This window comes from Bombina bombina, chromosome 12, assembly GCF_027579735.1.
Source record: "Bombina bombina isolate aBomBom1 chromosome 12, aBomBom1.pri, whole genome shotgun sequence".
Lineage (NCBI taxonomy): Eukaryota > Metazoa > Chordata > Amphibia > Anura > Bombinatoridae > Bombina > Bombina bombina.
Genome location: NC_069510.1, coordinates 87,441,285 through 87,458,292, shown reverse-complemented (window position 1 = coordinate 87,458,292; position 17,008 = coordinate 87,441,285). Strand labels below are relative to the sequence as shown.

Genomic DNA, 17,008 nt, shown 5'->3' with positions numbered 1-17,008 from the left:
TTAAAGCTTCCAAATTTGGTGTGCAATACTTTTAAGACTTTAAGACACTGTGGTGAAAATTTGGTGAATTTTGAACAATTCCTTCATGTTTTTTCGCAATTGCAGTAATAAAGTGTGTTCAGTTTAAAATTTAAAGTGACAGTAACGGTTTTATTTTAAAACGTTTTTTGTACTTTGTTATCAAGTTTATGCCTGTTTAACATGTCTGAACTACCAGATAGACTGTGTTCTGAATGTGGGGAAGCCAGAATTCCTATTCATTTAAATAAATGTGATTTATGTGATAATGACAATGATGCCCAAGATGATTCCTCAAGTGAGGGGAGTAAGCATGGTACTGCATCATTCCCTCCTTCGTCTACACGAGTCTTGCCCACTCAGGAGGCCCCTAGTACATCTAGCGCGCCAATACTCCTTACTATGCAACAATTAACGGCTGTAATGGATAATTCTGTCAAAAACATTTTAGCCAAAATGAACACTTATCAGCGTAAGCGCGGCTGCTCTGTTTTAGATACTGAAGAGCATGACGACGCTGATAATAATATTTCCGAAGGGCCCCTAACCCAGTCTGATGGGGCCAGGGAGGTTTTGTCTGAGGGAGAAATTACTGATTCAGGGAACATTTCTCAACAGGCTGAACCTGATGTGATTGCATTTAAATTTAAGTTGGAACATCTCCGCATTCTGCTTAAGGAGGTATTATCCACTTTGGATGATTGTGACAAGTTGGTCATCCCAGAGAAACTATGTAAAATGGACAAGTTCCTAGAGGTGCCGGGGCTTCCAGAAGCTTTTCCTATACCCAAGCGGGTGGCGGACATTGTTAATAAGGAATGGGAAAGGCCCGGTATTCCTTTCGTCCCTCCCCCCATATTTAAAAAATTGTTTCCTATGGTCGACCCCAGAAAGGACTTATGGCAGACAGTCCCCAAGGTCGAGGGAGCGGTTTCCACTTTAAACAAACGCACCACTATACCCATAGAGGATAGTTGTGCTTTCAAAGATCCTATGGATAAAAAATTAGAAGGTTTGCTTAAAAAGATGTTTGTTCAGCAAGGTTACCTTCTACAACCAATTTCATGCATTGTCCCTGTCGCTACAGCCGCATGTTTCTGGTTCGATGATCTGATAAAGGCGGTCGATAGTGATTCTCCTCCTTTTGAGGAGATTATGGACAGAATCAATGCTCTCAAATTGGCTAATTCTTTCACCCTAGACGCCACTTTGCAATTGGCTAGGTTAGCGGCTAAGAATTCTGGGTTTGCTATTGTGGCGCGCAGAGCGCTTTGGTTGAAATCTTGGTCGGCTGATGCGTCTTCCAAGAACAAGCTACTTAACATTCCTTTCAAGGGGAAAACGCTGTTTGGCCCTGACTTGAAAGAGATTATCTCTGATATCACTGGGGGTAAGGGCCACGCCCTTCCTCAGGATCGGCCTTTCAAGGCAAAAAATAAACCTAATTTTCGTCCCTTTCGTAGAAACGGACCAGCCCAAGGTGCTACGTCCTCTAAGCAAGAGGGTAATACTTCTCAAGCCAAGCCAGCTTGGAGACCAATGCAAGGCTGGAACAAGGGAAAGCAGGCCAAGAAACCTGCCACTGCTACCAAGACAGCATGAAATGTTGGCCCCCGATCCGGGACCGGATCTGGTGGGGGGCAGACTCTCTCTCTTCGCTCAGGCTTGGGCAAGAGATGTTCTGGATCCTTGGGCGCTAGAAATAGTCTACCAAGGTTATCTTCTGGAATTCAAGGGACTTCCCCCAAGGGGGAGGTTCCACAGGTCTCAGTTGTCTTCAGACCACATAAAAAGACAGGCATTCTTACATTGTGTAGAAGACCTGTTAAAAATGGGAGTGATTCATCCTGTTCCATTAAGAGAACAAGGGATGGGGTTCTACTCCAATCTGTTCATAGTTCCCAAAAAAGAGGGAACGTTCAGACCAATCTTAGATCTCAAGATCTTAAACAAGTTTCTCAAGGTTCCATCGTTCAAGATGGAAACCATTCGAACTATTCTTCCTTCCATCCAGGAAGGTCAATTCATGACCACGGTGGATTTAAAGGATGCGTATCTACATATTCCTATCCACAAGGAACATCATCGGTTCCTAAGGTTCGCATTCCTGGACAAACATTACCAGTTTGTGGCGCTTCCTTTCGGATTAGCCACTGCTCCAAGGATTTTCACAAAGGTACTAGGGTCCCTTCTAGCTGTGCTAAGACCAAGGGGCATTGCTGTAGTACCTTACTTGGACGACATTCTGATTCAAGCGTCGTCCCTTCCTCAAGCAAAGGCTCACACGGACATTGTCCTGGCCTTTCTCAGATCTCACGGATGGAAAGTGAACGTGGAAAAGAGTTCTCTATCCCCGTCAACAAGGGTTCCCTTCTTGGGAACAATAATAGACTCCTTAGAAATGAGGATTTTTCTGACAGAGGCCAGAAAAACAAAACTTCTAGACTCTTGTCGGATACTTCATTCCGTTCCTCTTCCTTCCATAGCTCAGTGCATGGAAGTGATCGGGTTGATGGTAGCGGCAATGGACATAGTTCCTTTTGCGCGCATTCATCTAAGACCATTACAACTGTGCATGCTCAGTCAGTGGAATGGGGACTATACAGACTTGTCTCCGAAGATACAAGTAAATCAGAGGACCAGAGACTCACTCCGTTGGTGGCTGTCCCTGGACAACCTGTCACAAGGGATGACATTCCGCAGACCAGAGTGGGTCATTGTCACGACCGACGCCAGTCTGATGGGCTGGGGCGCGGTCTGGGGATCCCTGAAAGCTCAGGGTCTTTGGTCTCGGGAAGAATCTCTTCTACCGATAAATATTCTGGAACTGAGAGCGATATTCAATGCTCTCAAGGCTTGGCCTCAGCTAGCGAGGGCCAAGTTCATACGGTTTCAATCAGACAACATGACAACTGTTGCGTACATCAACCATCAGGGGGGAACAAGGAGTTCCCTAGCGATGGAAGAAGTGACCAAAATCATTCTATGGGCGGAGTCTCACTCCTGCCACCTGTCTGCTATCCACATCCCAGGAGTGGAAAATTGGGAAGCGGATTTTCTGAGTCGTCAGACATTGCATCCGGGGGAGTGGGAACTCCATCCGGAAATCTTTGCCCAAGTCACTCAGCAGTGGGGCATTCCAGACATGGATCTGATGGCCTCTCGTCAGAACTTCAAAGTTCCTTGCTACGGGTCCAGATCCAGGGATCCCAAGGCGGCTCTAGTGGATGCACTAGTAGCACCTTGGACCTTCAAACTAGCTTATGTGTTCCCGCCGTTTCCTCTCATCCCCAGGCTGGTAGCCAGGATCAATCAGGAGAGGGCGTCGGTGATCTTGATAGCTCCTGCGTGGCCACGCAGGACTTGGTATGCAGATCTGGTGAATATGTCATCGGCTCCACCTTGGAAGCTACCTTTGAGACGAGACCTTCTTGTTCAGGGTCCGTTCGAACATCCGAATCTGGTTTCACTCCAGCTGACTGCTTGGAGATTGAACGCTTGATTTTATCGAAGCGAGGGTTCTCAGATTCTGTTATCGATACTCTTGTTCAGGCCAGAAAGCCTGTAACTAGAAAGATTTACCACAAAATTTGGAAAAAATATATCTGTTGGTGTGAATCTAAAGGATTCCCTTGGGACAAGGTTAAGATTCCTAGGATTCTATCCTTCCTTCAAGAAGGATTGGAAAAGGGATTATCTGCAAGTTCCCTGAAGGGACAGATTTCTGCCTTGTCGGTGTTACTTCACAAAAAACTGGCTGCTGTGCCAGATGTTCAAGCCTTTGTTCAGGCTCTGGTTAGAATTAAGCCTGTTTACAAAACTTTGACTCCTCCTTGGAGTCTCAGTTTAGTTCTTTCAGTTCTTCAGGGGGTTCCGTTTGAACCCTTGCATTCCGTTGATATTAAGTTATTATCTTGGAAAGTTTTGTTTTTAGTTGCAATTTCTTCTGCCAGAAGAGTTTCAGAATTATCTGCTCTGCAGTGTTCTCCTCCTTATCTGGTGTTCCATGCAGATAAGGTGGTTTTACGTACTAAACCTGGTTTTCTTCCAAAAGTTGTTTCTAACAAAAACATTAACCAGGAGATTATCGTACCTTCTCTGTGTCCGAAACCAGTTTCAAAGAAGGAACGTTTGTCGCACAATTTGGATGTTGTTCGCGCTCTAAAATTCTATTTGGATGCTACAAAGGATTTTAGACAAACATCTTCCTTGTTTGTTGTTTATTCCGGTAAAAGGAGAGGTCAAAAAGCAACTTCTACCTCTCTCTCTTTTTGGATTAAAAGCATCATCAGATTGGCTTACGAGACTGCCGGACGGCAGCCTCCCGAAAGAATCACAGCTCATTCCACTAGGGCTGTGGCTTCCACATGGGCCTTCAAGAACGAGGCTTCTGTTGATCAGATATGTAGGGCAGCGACTTGGTCTTCACTGCACACTTTTACCAAATTTTACAAGTTTGATACTTTTGCTTCTTCTGAGGCTATTTTTGGGAGAAAGGTTTTGCAAGCCGTGGTGCCTTCCATTTAGGTGACCTGATTTGCTCCCTCCCTTCATCCGTGTCCTAAAGCTTTGGTATTGGTTCCCACAAGTAAGGATGACGCCGTGGACCGGACACACCTATGTTGGAGAAAACATAATTTATGTTTACCTGATAAATTACTTTCTCCAACGGTGTGTCCGGTCCACGGCCCGCCCTGGTTTTTTTAATCAGGTCTGATAATTTATTTTCTTTAACTACAGTCACCACGGTACCATATGGTTTCTCCTATGCAAATATTCCTCCTTAACGTCGGTCGAATGACTGGGGTAGGCGGAGCCTAGGAGGGATCATGTGACCAGCTTTGCTGGGCTCTTTGCCATTTCCTGTTGGGGAAGAGAATATCCCACAAGTAAGGATGACGCCGTGGACCGGACACACCGTTGGAGAAAGTAATTTATCAGGTAAACATAAATTCTGTTTTTGACCCTCAAGCATTCTGTCTCGGCTAATGTTCTTGGGGGTAGCTATAACAACTTGCAGCGGCCGTTATTCTAATAGCAGCAGGTATCCAGTGGAGGTTCATTGGTTGGCGTTTGGTTGGAGGAAGCTGACTTTAGTGGGTATACCCAGTCTGGGGTACCGAGACCCGCTACACTGATTATAGACCATTTGTTCCAATCATTTTGAAGCAAAGGGAAGTAAGGAGACTGGTCGATGGTTAGAAGGCGTGGAGGGGTCAAGCAAGGTTTTTTTTTTAGGATTGGTATGATTGACGCATGCTTGAATGTATCAGGAAATGTGCCAGCGGTGAGAGATTGGTTAAAGAGATGAGTTAGGGTAGGGGTTAATAAAGCAGAGAGAGAGGGAGAAGTTGTGAAGGAATAGGGTCAAGTGGGCAGGTTGTGAGATGAGCCAAGGATAGGAGTACAGAGACTTCTTCCTCTGTTACAGGAGGAAAGTAACAGAGTTTTGTTAATAGAAGGGGTGGGTAGGATTGTTGGGTTTGAGGGGTGTGAGGTGCAGATATCTTTTCTAATGGTGTCAATTTTAATTTTTAAGTGATCAGCAATAATCTGAGCAATGAGATTGGTAGTGGGCAGGGGTGCAGGCGGACGTAGAAGGGAGTTAAAGGTTGAGAATAGCTTTCTGGGGTTGGATGTGTGAGATGACACAAGGGAGGAGAAATAGACTTTTTGGCCAGGCTAAGCGCAGAGTTGTAGGACTTAAGGATGAATTTATAATGCCGGAAGTCAGCACAGGTGCGTGATTTCCTCCACTGTTGTTCAGCAGCCCGTGAACATCGCTGAAGATATCTGGTCTGTTTGGTGTGCCATGGTTGCCGTTGAGTGATTGATGTACGGCGAACAGTGGAGGGTGCAGCTTTGTCAAGTGTTGATTTTAGTGCCGAATTATACTGTAAAGCCACAAGGTTTGGGCAAGAGAGGGATGAAATGTCAGAGAGCAGAGGATTCAGTTGAGTGGAAAAGTCTGAGGTCCAAGTCATTTAAATTTCTGTAAGGTAGCAGTTTCTTGGGGGCTTGCAAAGATGTAGCAGGTAGAGTAAGAGAGAAAGTTAGTAGATGGTGGTTAGACAGAGGAAAGGGGAAGTTAAGGAAGTTGGAAACGGCGCAGAGATTGGTGAAGACCAGGTCTAGGGAGTTGCCTTCACAGTGGGTTGGATATGTTGTCCATTGGGACAGGCCAAGAGAGGTGGTAAGGGATAGAAGTTTAGAGGCAGCAGGCATGTTAGGATTATCAACGGGTATGTTGAAGTCCCCTAAGATGAGAGAAGGGACATTTCAAGAGAGAAAATGTGGAAGCCAGACTTCAAAGTGGTCCAGAAATTGTGATGCTGGGCCAGGGGGGCAATAGATAACTGGAACACGAAGAGCTAGAGGGGAGAAGAGGCGTATAGCATGAACTTCAAAAGATGAGAAGGAAAGAGAGGGGGGTGAAGGAATGCAGTAAAAGGTACTGTGTTGAGACAGTAGAATTCCTACTCCCCCTCCTTGTTTGTCTCCTGGCCTGGGAGTGTGACTGAAGTGCAGGCTGCCATAGGACAGAGAGGCTACTGCAGTTGTGTTAGAGATGGAAAGCCAAGTTTTAGTGAGGGCTAACAGGTTAAGTGAACGTGAAATAAATAGGTTGTGAATAGATATAAGCTTATTGCATATAGAGCGTGCATTCCAAAGGGCACAAGAGAATTGGGGTGTACTAACAGAGGTGCAGTTAATGAGGTTTGGAGGGTTACGTGGGCAAGGTGTATGAGGTGTCATTTGTGGTAGTGAGCTGAGGGAAGCAAAGGGTGGACCTGGGTTAGGCGAGACATCCCCAGCTGCAAGAAGAAGAAAGATGGTGAGCGAAAGGCGATGAGAATGTGTCTTATGCAAGTGTTTAAGTTTAGAATCAGTAAAGCATGGCTGGATGAGGGATGTGAGATAGGAATAGAGTTCATGTGTGTTGTAGAGGGGGAAAGGTAGAAGAGAAGGAGAAATATGAATTGTCTGAGTGCTGTTTGTGAAAGGAACAATTTGCACCGTTTCAGAATAACAACCTTTTTTTTCAGTCATGTGACTGCTATTGAAAGCATTGAGAAGCAGTGCATTGATTTAAAAAGCCAGTAGGTGAAGCTGTCCGCTTGTGTTGCAGCAAAGATATGCAAGCCAAGCAAGCTGAAATTAATCAGTTTAACCAGACCTGAGCTATCGAGCAGATTTCAAAGGAACAAGATCTTCCTGTCTATAAATCAGTCCAGATTGGAATGCATAGAAAGAACTGTTTGCAGAAAAATGCAAGTAAAGTCTGTGTTGTGTGATTATTTTATTAGGTTTATAATGCTGTTTAGCATGTAAAGTCCTTATTTCAAAGCTTTAAAAATATTGTATTAGGTGTTACTTATGAAAATTTTGAGAGGGGCCTGGAACCTAACTCCCTCACTTCCATTGACTTACATTATAAACTGGGTTTCCATTTACAACGGTTTCGATTTACAACCATTCCTTCTGAACCTAACCCCTGGTGTAAACTGAGGGCTACCTGTATATATATATATTTATGTGTATGTGTATATATATATATATATATATATATATATATATATATATATATATATATATATACACTGTATATATGTGTGTGTGTGTTTTGTGTATGATTGCAAAGACATAGTTGGTCAAATTAAGTATAATATGATATAATAATAATTGGTTAATTATATAAAAATAGTCAAATTTATAACAAAATTTCAGTTGCACACCTGTTTATGATAATTTTAATGCCATTTTACAGTTATAGTGTAAACTCAACTTAGGCATTTTTTTGATTCAAACAGTGGCTGTTCAGATAAACTGCAGTTGCTTAGAAAAGGGAACAAAAAATCAATTAAGCGTGCATACTCCTCTCGTCTACTTGATTGGAAGAGGGCCATACATTCTTTCAATTTAGGTTTAAAGGAACATAAACATAAGGCTTTTTGGGGGTCTTACAATAATTTAACATACAAATTGAGTGCGTAACACTTTCTGAATTACATTAAAATCTTTTTTGCTGCAATTTTTTTCAATCGCCAAACTCCCTTTAAAGAAACTTTAGTTGGGCAAGCCAATTGGGATTTGTTAGTCGTGTACACAAGCCCTTGCCACTTTTTTTTTTGCAAAAATTGCATTCTTGTTGCAGTATCTTATCTTATCCCCTATTCTGAGCCCAATAAGAGAATATACCCATACAATTGTCATAAGCAACTCTTATCTAAGCAGTTGAGTGTTTGGAGACTATAGATCTAAGCACTGCTAGTAAAACAAATTGTGTTTTAGAAAACTTTATTATAATAATAATGAGATGAAACCGTTTAGCTCCCAGATAAATAAGAGGAACTAGACTACTATCAAAGGCCAACATTAACATTTTAATTTAGGGAAATTGCATTCATTGACTCACAATTTAGTTTAAAGGGACATAGAACACTAAATAAATGTGAGACATAATGATGTAATTGAGGCAAAGTATAACCTTGGATATATATATAGTGATTTCTGGTTTGCTGTCATAATCCTGTTTAAAAGGATCGCTGTGTCAAAACAGTATTTTTGAAGCAAAAAAAATGGAGAATTTGCATATCTCATTTGCATATCTTACCCACAATTCTCTTGTGCATTGGAAACATTGTATATTAAGAATTTCTGGGGAAAAGCAAGCGGGGATTCTTGCCTAGATGTACTAATTTCCTATGCAAATATTTACATTGATTTAATTTTGAGACATGGAGGATTTTAATTTCAGTTTTTTATCTCCCTCCATAATTTTAATGAAGTTTGGTTTATATATATCTATATCTATCTCTATCTCTATCTATCTCTATATCTATCTCCCTATCCCTATCCATTTAGGCATATTGCAGACTTGTCTCTAGTTCAGAGCTTTCCAAACTTTTCATGTTGGTGACACACTTTTTAGACCTACATCATTTTGCGACACAGTAATTCAGTTGTACTAGCAAACAAGAGGTTAAACTAACTTGTTTTTAAGAGATACGGACACATACATAAATTATATAATAACAAAATATATTTACAAGTAACAGTAAGTATGTGCAAGAATTAATTTTTTTTTTTTTAATAACACCAAAAGCTACTTTCTATTTTAATGGGATGTATGAGGTTGATGGGATGAACACAGTTTCTGAATATTTGGTGGAATATTAGATAAAGACATTTGCATTTCATCATCAAGCATTTTTAAGCTTCCACTTCCTATCCGTATATCCAGAGCAGGAGCAGCAATGCACTACTGGGAGCTAGCTGCATAAAGAAACACTTTGACTTCTGACTTCAGCTCAGCGTTTAAGCTGCCGCCCTCAGAGCTCTGTGAGTCCGACTGATGACTGCCCGCGCTGCAAACACACTACTGTCCCACTCACTGACTACACGTGCAGTCACGAGCTGATTGAGGAGACTACATGTGCAAGTCACGAGCCAATGTGCCGCCAATGGGAATAGTTTCAGTTCCCACTGAGCTGCGCCAATAGGTTAAGATGATCTGTGACCCTCTAGGTATCAGTCACGTATCAACCATGTGATATGCGTAGCAGGCAGGCGGAAAAGTCGGAAACCAAAAGAAAAAAAAAGTAAAACAAAAAAATGTAAATTAAAAGAAATTAGTGCTGAAGCAGGGACACACCTACACACTGCCGCCGATACACTAACGTGTCACGACACACAGTTTGGAAAGCACTAGTATTTGGACCTAATCCTACCCCATCACTGTATTTTCCTCTTTACCCATCTTCCCACTGTGTAACCAAATCCAAGATTGCATCGACTGTGTACTTTACTGATCGAGCACTGATTGGTTAGAAAGAGCGGATATGTGTTAAGAAATAAAGGTGTGTTTGTGGGGGGGAGGAGGTTCTAACCTAATACTGGAAGGAAGCATGGAAATAAAAGACCCAATATTTTTAAAGATAATTCTAATTTTAAAAAAATAATATTTTAATAGTAAAGGACGGAGAATGGTGATTTAAATAACCAAACAAAAAAGTAGTATAGAGTGTTCTAGACCGTAACATTTTTCAAGTGCAAAAAGTTGACCTTAAAACTAAATATTAAGTGTTCAAAGGGGTATGGAGAATACCTTAGGTTCTATCACCTGTTCTTAGCTGTAGTTTTCTGTTTTTTACCACTGTTCCTCTCAAATGCATGGGAGCTTGCAAGTCTGAGTTATGAGGGTACAGTAATACGTTGCGGGACCTAGATCTGCAGTTGAAGATGAGGTCCACCACCATTACTACTGTGCATCCTTGACACTTAGCTTTGTTGTCATTTTTGTTTGTGTCCTCAAATCATATGGTGTAGAACCATCAAAAATAGGCTTGTTTTAATGATTAAAACCATATTTAAACTTTGGAGAAATCACTTTGAAAGTGTCCATTTAAAAGACCCAAAATATGTGCCTTTAATTTTTAATGTTTTTTTTAAATTTATTTATTTTTTATATTTTTACTTACAATTTTATCCAGTTTTATTTATAATGTGGAGCTGGGTTTTACGTGTGTGTGCACATTGTGTGTCTGTCTTCATGCCGTCACACGGTTGGTTTCAGGCTACAGTCCAGCACCAGTAGGTCTCAGCGGGTGAAAAGGCAGCGACCGACCTCCCAGTATATCTACAAACTGTTTAACGGGGATTTGGAGGAGTTTGTTAAGGTACCTCCCCTGTGTGCTGCACCTTCCCTTGCTAATTGCTTGAGATAATGTGGGGGAAAACAAATTGCAGTGTTATGCTACCCAGAATCCTCTGCTGCTCAATACTAATGTTGTACTTCAATGAATCATTTCTGTGCTGCAAAAACTTACACTTTAAGCTGCTATATTTATATTCTCCAGTCTGAATTTGTAGAGTTGTCATTCCATGTAATTTATCTAATTGCTTGACTCTAAGCTTGGTGTATACTATCAATTCATTTTTGTATTTCATTTTTATTTTGTTTTCCTTTTCCCCATTTTCTCATTCTCCCTATTGTTGTATTTTTGTTTTGTTTTTAGCTCTATTTTTTTTCTCTTACAATTCCTTTCTCTATGTTTGTTCCTTTTAGAGTGACATAAAGCCCCAACATTTTCTTTTATAATCATACTTAAAAGGGACATTAAACACGAGATAATAATATAAAATGATAAATCGTGTGTGTGTGTGTATATATATATATATATATATATATATATATATATATATATATATATATATATATATATATATATATATATATGTGTATATATATATATATATACTGGATATATAAAAACTCTGCAATATACTTTCATTATTTATTTTGTCCCCTTTTCCTCTCATTCCATTCAGAAATGGTGAGCTTTTCAGTTACTGGAAGTGCAGAGCACTGTTATATTCCACATAGCCATTGGCTGCACACTCTAGTGACCTATTTATAACTGACCCTAATTGGCCACAGCAGAGAAGGTAACCTAAGTTACAACATGGCAGCTCCCATTGCTTTATAGACACTAAAGCTTTACACTTATTTTGTCAATATTTAAACAGCTAAAGCAACTTTAAAGAAAATACACACCATTTCATATTTAGGTAGCATGCATTTGTCTAGAGCAGTGTTTCTCAGTTCTAGTCTTCAGGGCACACTAAGAGGCCTGATTTTTAGGATTACCCCTAGTGAGAGCAGGTTAATTACCATGCTTACTGATCAGTTGATTATTTCACCTGAGCTCTAGTGCAGCTATCCTATAAATCATGCCTGTTGGTGTGCCCTGATGACTGGAATTGAGAAACCCGAATAAAAAGAACTATATGGCAGCAGTATTTGCAGAGTACTACTGCCATATAGTGTTCTAGGCTTTATGCACACTCCTGAGCATCCCTGCCTGTTTTTCCACAAAGGATACCAAAGACTAAAGCAAATTTGCTAACGGAAGTAAATTGGAACTTCTTTTTTGTATACTACTCTATCTGAATTATAAAACGTGTGTTTAATTTCCCTTTTAGTATTTTTTTTTCTTTAAGCTCATTTTTATCTTCCAACTTCTTCTTTATACTTCCTCTGTTTTTCTTCATATTTATCATTTCTTATTTGTTTATTACATTTTTCTCAATATTTATTTTCACTTTTTGGTTCCTTTTTTATATATATTTTATATTTATGGAAACCCCCTGACTTTTTTTTCCAAGCTACTTGTAAGATAGTTTTTTTCTCTCTTTCATCTCCCAAACTAATGAAACACTTGCTGAGTTCTGTATGTGTCATCTTTTGAATAACCAACGTACCCCAGTCTTATACTCAAGGCCTTTTATTCCTTCTGTACCTCTGTGGCTTCACACGGCTCAAACAAGCTTTTGCTCTCTTTATTCCCCTTTATGGAACCTTCTCTGTTTTGTCTTTGTGTGTTTTTCTCGGTTATTGCTTCAGGAGGCGGCGGTATTTGTCCCGTGTGCAGGTACAGTGTGCTCATCTGTTCGTTTTGCTGTTCCTAGAAGTGCTGCCAACGTTTCTATCCCTGAATCAAGCTGGAGAACGTATAGATCAGTGATAGCAAACTAGATGTATCAGAACTACATTTCCCATGATGCTTAGTCCAGTCAAGCACCCTGGGAAATGTAGTTCTGAAACAGCTAGAGTGCCAAGGTTCGCCATCACTGGTATAAACTATTTAGAGCAGACATCCTCAAACTGGGCCCTCCAGAGGTTTTGGAACTACATTTCCCATGAGGCTCAGCCAGCTGATATGCATCGTGGGAAATGTAGTTCCAAAACCTCTGGAGGGCCAAGTTTGAGGATGTCCGATTTAGACAAACATGCAGACCATCCCTTTGTTTTATGCTGCCATAACAGATTGCTATAAATCTGTGCCTCCATGATCTGTCATTCTTGCTATTATCAAATCTTTTGCCTCATAAAATCATTTGTCTTTCATCTCAAACCTCTCTTCTTCAGCCCACCCACCCTCCTGTACACCCCCCCTCCTGAACACCCACCCACCCTCCTGTACACCCCCCCCGAACACCCACCCCATGCAACAGCTTTCCTTTCTCGCCCTCTCTGTCGCTCAGCTACCCCCTTACACTTACCCTTCCTACCCTACTGAACAGGCTCTGGCTACATTATATTGTACAGGTTAATTTTACTGACCTGCCAAAATTCTAATATTTTAACAATTTTAACACAATTCTACAAAAGTCTGTTATTAAGAAATAATAACAGAAAAGTGATCTGTGCTTTGGACACTATTATTAAAGGGACAGTAAACTCAAAATTAAACTTTTCATGATTCAGATAGAACAGAAAATTTGGTAATTACTTCTATTATCTAATTTGCTTTGTTCTCTTGGTTTCCTTTGTTGAAAAGATTACATAGGTAGGCTTAATGCAATTCTGGGAACTAGCTGTTGATTAGTGGCTGCACACATATGCCTCCTTTTTATTGGCTCACTTAATGTGATCAGCTAGCTCCCAGTAGTACATTGCAGTCCCTTCAACAAATGATAACAAAAGAATGAAGCACATTTGATAATCAAAGTAAATTGGAAAGTTGTTTAACATGATATGCTCTATCTGAATCACGAAAGAAAAATGTTGTGTTTGACGTCCCCTTTAAGCAGCACCATAGGAACTTTCATGATTTATATAGATGCTAACAATTTAAATAACTACTGTCAAATTCACCTCTTTCAATTGGGAGCCTTTGCCCTTTCCATGAGAGCATATTCTCAATAGAGGCGGGCTCAGGAGCATACACGTGTCTTCAGCACCTTATGGTAACATTGTTTGTAAAAACGTTTGTCACAGGCACACTTCTGAGCATACCGAGGTATTCTGTCATGGAAATAAGCTAAGACTTAACAATGGAATACATGAAGGGAAAGAGGTTAAATTGATTATATAAATTGTATGCCGTCTCTGAATCATTAAAGTTTAATTTTGGCTTCCATGTCTTTTAAAAAGGGCATTAACTAACTCTTGCTTTTGTGTAAAATTGTGCTTACCCCCTAGAGATACTAAAAAGCTAATTCTGTAACTTGCAATTGCTACAGAACAAATAGCTGGTTTAACCCTTTGAGTGCTAAGCACTTTCCCACCTGGGTGCTAAGCTGAATTTGAGGGTTTTTTATTTTTATACTTTTTAACTTTTTTTTTTCTGTTCAGATCCCCAAGACTTATACCGTTGGAAAGGGTAGGTGATTACCTTTCCAACGGTGGGTCTTGGGGGTCTGTAGCTGCTTAGATGCCTGAGATACAGGCATCTAAGCAGCATGCCCCCTTTCCCTATATTGTGCATTGTATTTTTTAAATAAAGTTGCGCGGTGACGTCATCACATCATTGCGCGTGACGTCACCGTGCAAAACGTGAAGCCCCGGCGATGCCTGTCACTATACAGGCCTGATCGCCGGGGTGGGATTCGATGGGAGCCCCCAGATTGCCCTCAAGGTGGGTGAGTGCTAGCGACGGCTCTGGGCCGTCGTCAGCACCTGACTGGGAAAATTTGCGACGGCTCAGAGCTGTCGTTGGCACTCAAAGGGTTAAGCCATTTGCAACGTTTGAAAACCGATGTTTGAGATTATTTTGTTCCCTCTGAGCAATATGGGACAAAGCACAGATTTTAAACAGAAAAATAAGAATTCATGTCCTTTTTTAATTAAACAAGATGACTAAACTCCTTTAATGATATTGTAGAAAATCTGGGTTTTAAATCAATATTAATTTATGTTACCTAGAGCCTGTTTCGGGGCACTGGGTTCATTTTTCAATAATTAGATTTCCTCTAGTCATGGGTGCTGCCATGTTGAAATCTAGTATTCACTCTTTTTTCCAGTGCTGACATATTTGCACATGTGCAGCAACTCTTAGATATCTGCAGTGAAACTTAGGTTTTAAAATGGCAGCACTCGTAAATTGCAAACCCTATAATTATTATACTAGTAAATGGCTTAGGTTGTGTGCACAATAGGAATGTTTTTTGTCTAACCTTCCCTCCCTCTGCCTCTCTCTCTCTATATGCTCCAGAGTTCAGGAGAAGCCATTCCCCGGGTCGTATCAAGCTGCATCCGTTTCATCAACTTGCACGGTAAGAATACCCGTGAGATGGATTTGGTGCAAAGTCTGAGCAACCTTTTGTGTTATAGAAAATATTTCCCCAGTTTTAATTTGACTTTTATTACATATATCTCTGTCTCTATTGCCTTACGTTGTTAATGCCTGTGTAAATCAATATTTAAAGGGGCATGAAATTTGAAATTTAACTTTCATAATTCAGATAGAAGTATTACATTTAGAACAAGTTTCCGATTTACTTCTACTATCAAACTGACTTTCTACTCTTGTTATCCTTTTTTGAAATACATACCTAAGTAGACTCATGAGCGTGCAAGTGTTCTGAGCACTGTTATGCATTGTTAAGCACTACGGGGTACACCTTTAAAAGAAAGAGGTTTAACACATAGTAGTTATTTGCAAGTAATAAAAATACTATAACATCTGAGCATTTCCTTCTTGGACTTCTATGTCCCTTTAATCCCTGTACAAAGTGGGTTCATTTCTACTTGTTGTTAAGGGGCTTTCACTAATTCACATGCTCAGGATTTCAGTCAGGGAGTCACTTATGAGATTTTGAGTTTACCTCACAATATTTGTGGCTAGGTATTAGGGACTTGGGAGATTGAAGGGTCTGTCACCATTTTGTGGGTGGGGCTCTGTTGGATGGGGCGGGGTCACAGGTGCATAGGAGGCGGGATTATGGGCAGGTCTGTGCAGTTGGTGAGCATGTCAGAGCAGTTTGTGTTAGCGCATGGGTGTGGTCTGTGGGTGTGTCTAATGGAAATTCTGCCAATAGGGACATATGGCTGCCTCAGTGGGACAGCGAGACTGTCCCCCTCAAATAGATACAGGTGGGAGGGCTGTCTTGAGGCTCAGCACACAGAAAGCACTTATGTTCAAATACAGTAGTTGTACTCCTAAACCAATGTCTCTTAACCTTTGTGTAACAAGTACCTTACAAAAATACATTTCTTTTACAAGATATGACGAGTCCACGGATTTCATCCTTACTTATGGGATTACGCCTCCTGTTTAGCAGGAAGTGGCAAAGAGCACCACAGCAGAGCTGTATATATAGCTCCTCCCTTCCCCCCCCCCCCCCTCCAGTCATTCTCTTTGCCTGTGTTAGTGATAGGAAGAGGTAAAGTGAGGTGTTAGTTTAGATTCTTCAATCGAGAAGTTTTTTTATTTTAAAATGGTGCCAGTGAGTACTATTTTCCTCAGGGAGAAACCGTCAGTCTATAACTTCCCAAGAGGAGTGGAGACATTTAAATTTTCTGCCCTGATGTTGATGATCTTAGCAAAATTATCTAAGATCCATGCTGGTTCCCACAGAGCAGTTGAAGGTAGTGTAAAGAAACATCTTCAGTGTGGAGAACCGTGTCATGCTACAAGCAGCATTGAGGTATGTTCAGTCATTTACTTCTGGGGAGACTTGATGCATCAGAACAGGCTGACATTATTCCCTATCTGGGGAGGGGTAATTAGTATACACTATATGTATAGAAATGGTGTACCTGGAATTCCCTTTATGTTGATTGCTAAATATGTATGAGGACTTCATTTAGGATATTAAGTGTGGACTAAACGCTGGGAGATGCGGTTGCTGGCTAAGGTCTGGTTTTGCCATATAATGATAACGTTCCTGAGAGAGAGAGTTACATTTTGTAATTGAGCATCATGTTTGTTTTCTTGTGTATGTAAGAGGGGCACATGGCGTATATATTTATTTTGAGAACCGACATGTTTGTTTCTCTTGTAAGATGTATCGAGTCCACGGATTCATCCATACTTGTGGGATATTCTCCTTCCCTACAGGAAGTGGCAAAGAGAGCACCCACAGCAGAGCTGTCTATATAGCTCCTCCCTTAGCTCTGCCCCCCAGTCATTCTCTTTGCCTGCTTAACTGCTAGGAAGGGTAAAGTGAGTGTGGTGACAAAAATGTTAGTTTTTATTTTCTC

At 40.8% G+C, this 17,008-nt stretch overlaps 1 protein-coding gene across 1 annotated transcript in view; it reads left to right on the top strand.

The window, feature by feature from the left end:
• LOC128643109 (rho GTPase-activating protein 4) overlaps positions 1-17,008 on the top strand; it is a 389,846-nt gene that overhangs the window by 277,639 nt on the left and 95,199 nt on the right. The window contains exons 12-13 of the mRNA XM_053696060.1: positions 10,595-10,697; positions 15,018-15,078. Coding sequence (XP_053552035.1) covers positions 10,595-10,697; positions 15,018-15,078 — 164 coding nt within the window. The remainder of the gene's footprint in view (positions 1-10,594; positions 10,698-15,017; positions 15,079-17,008) is intronic.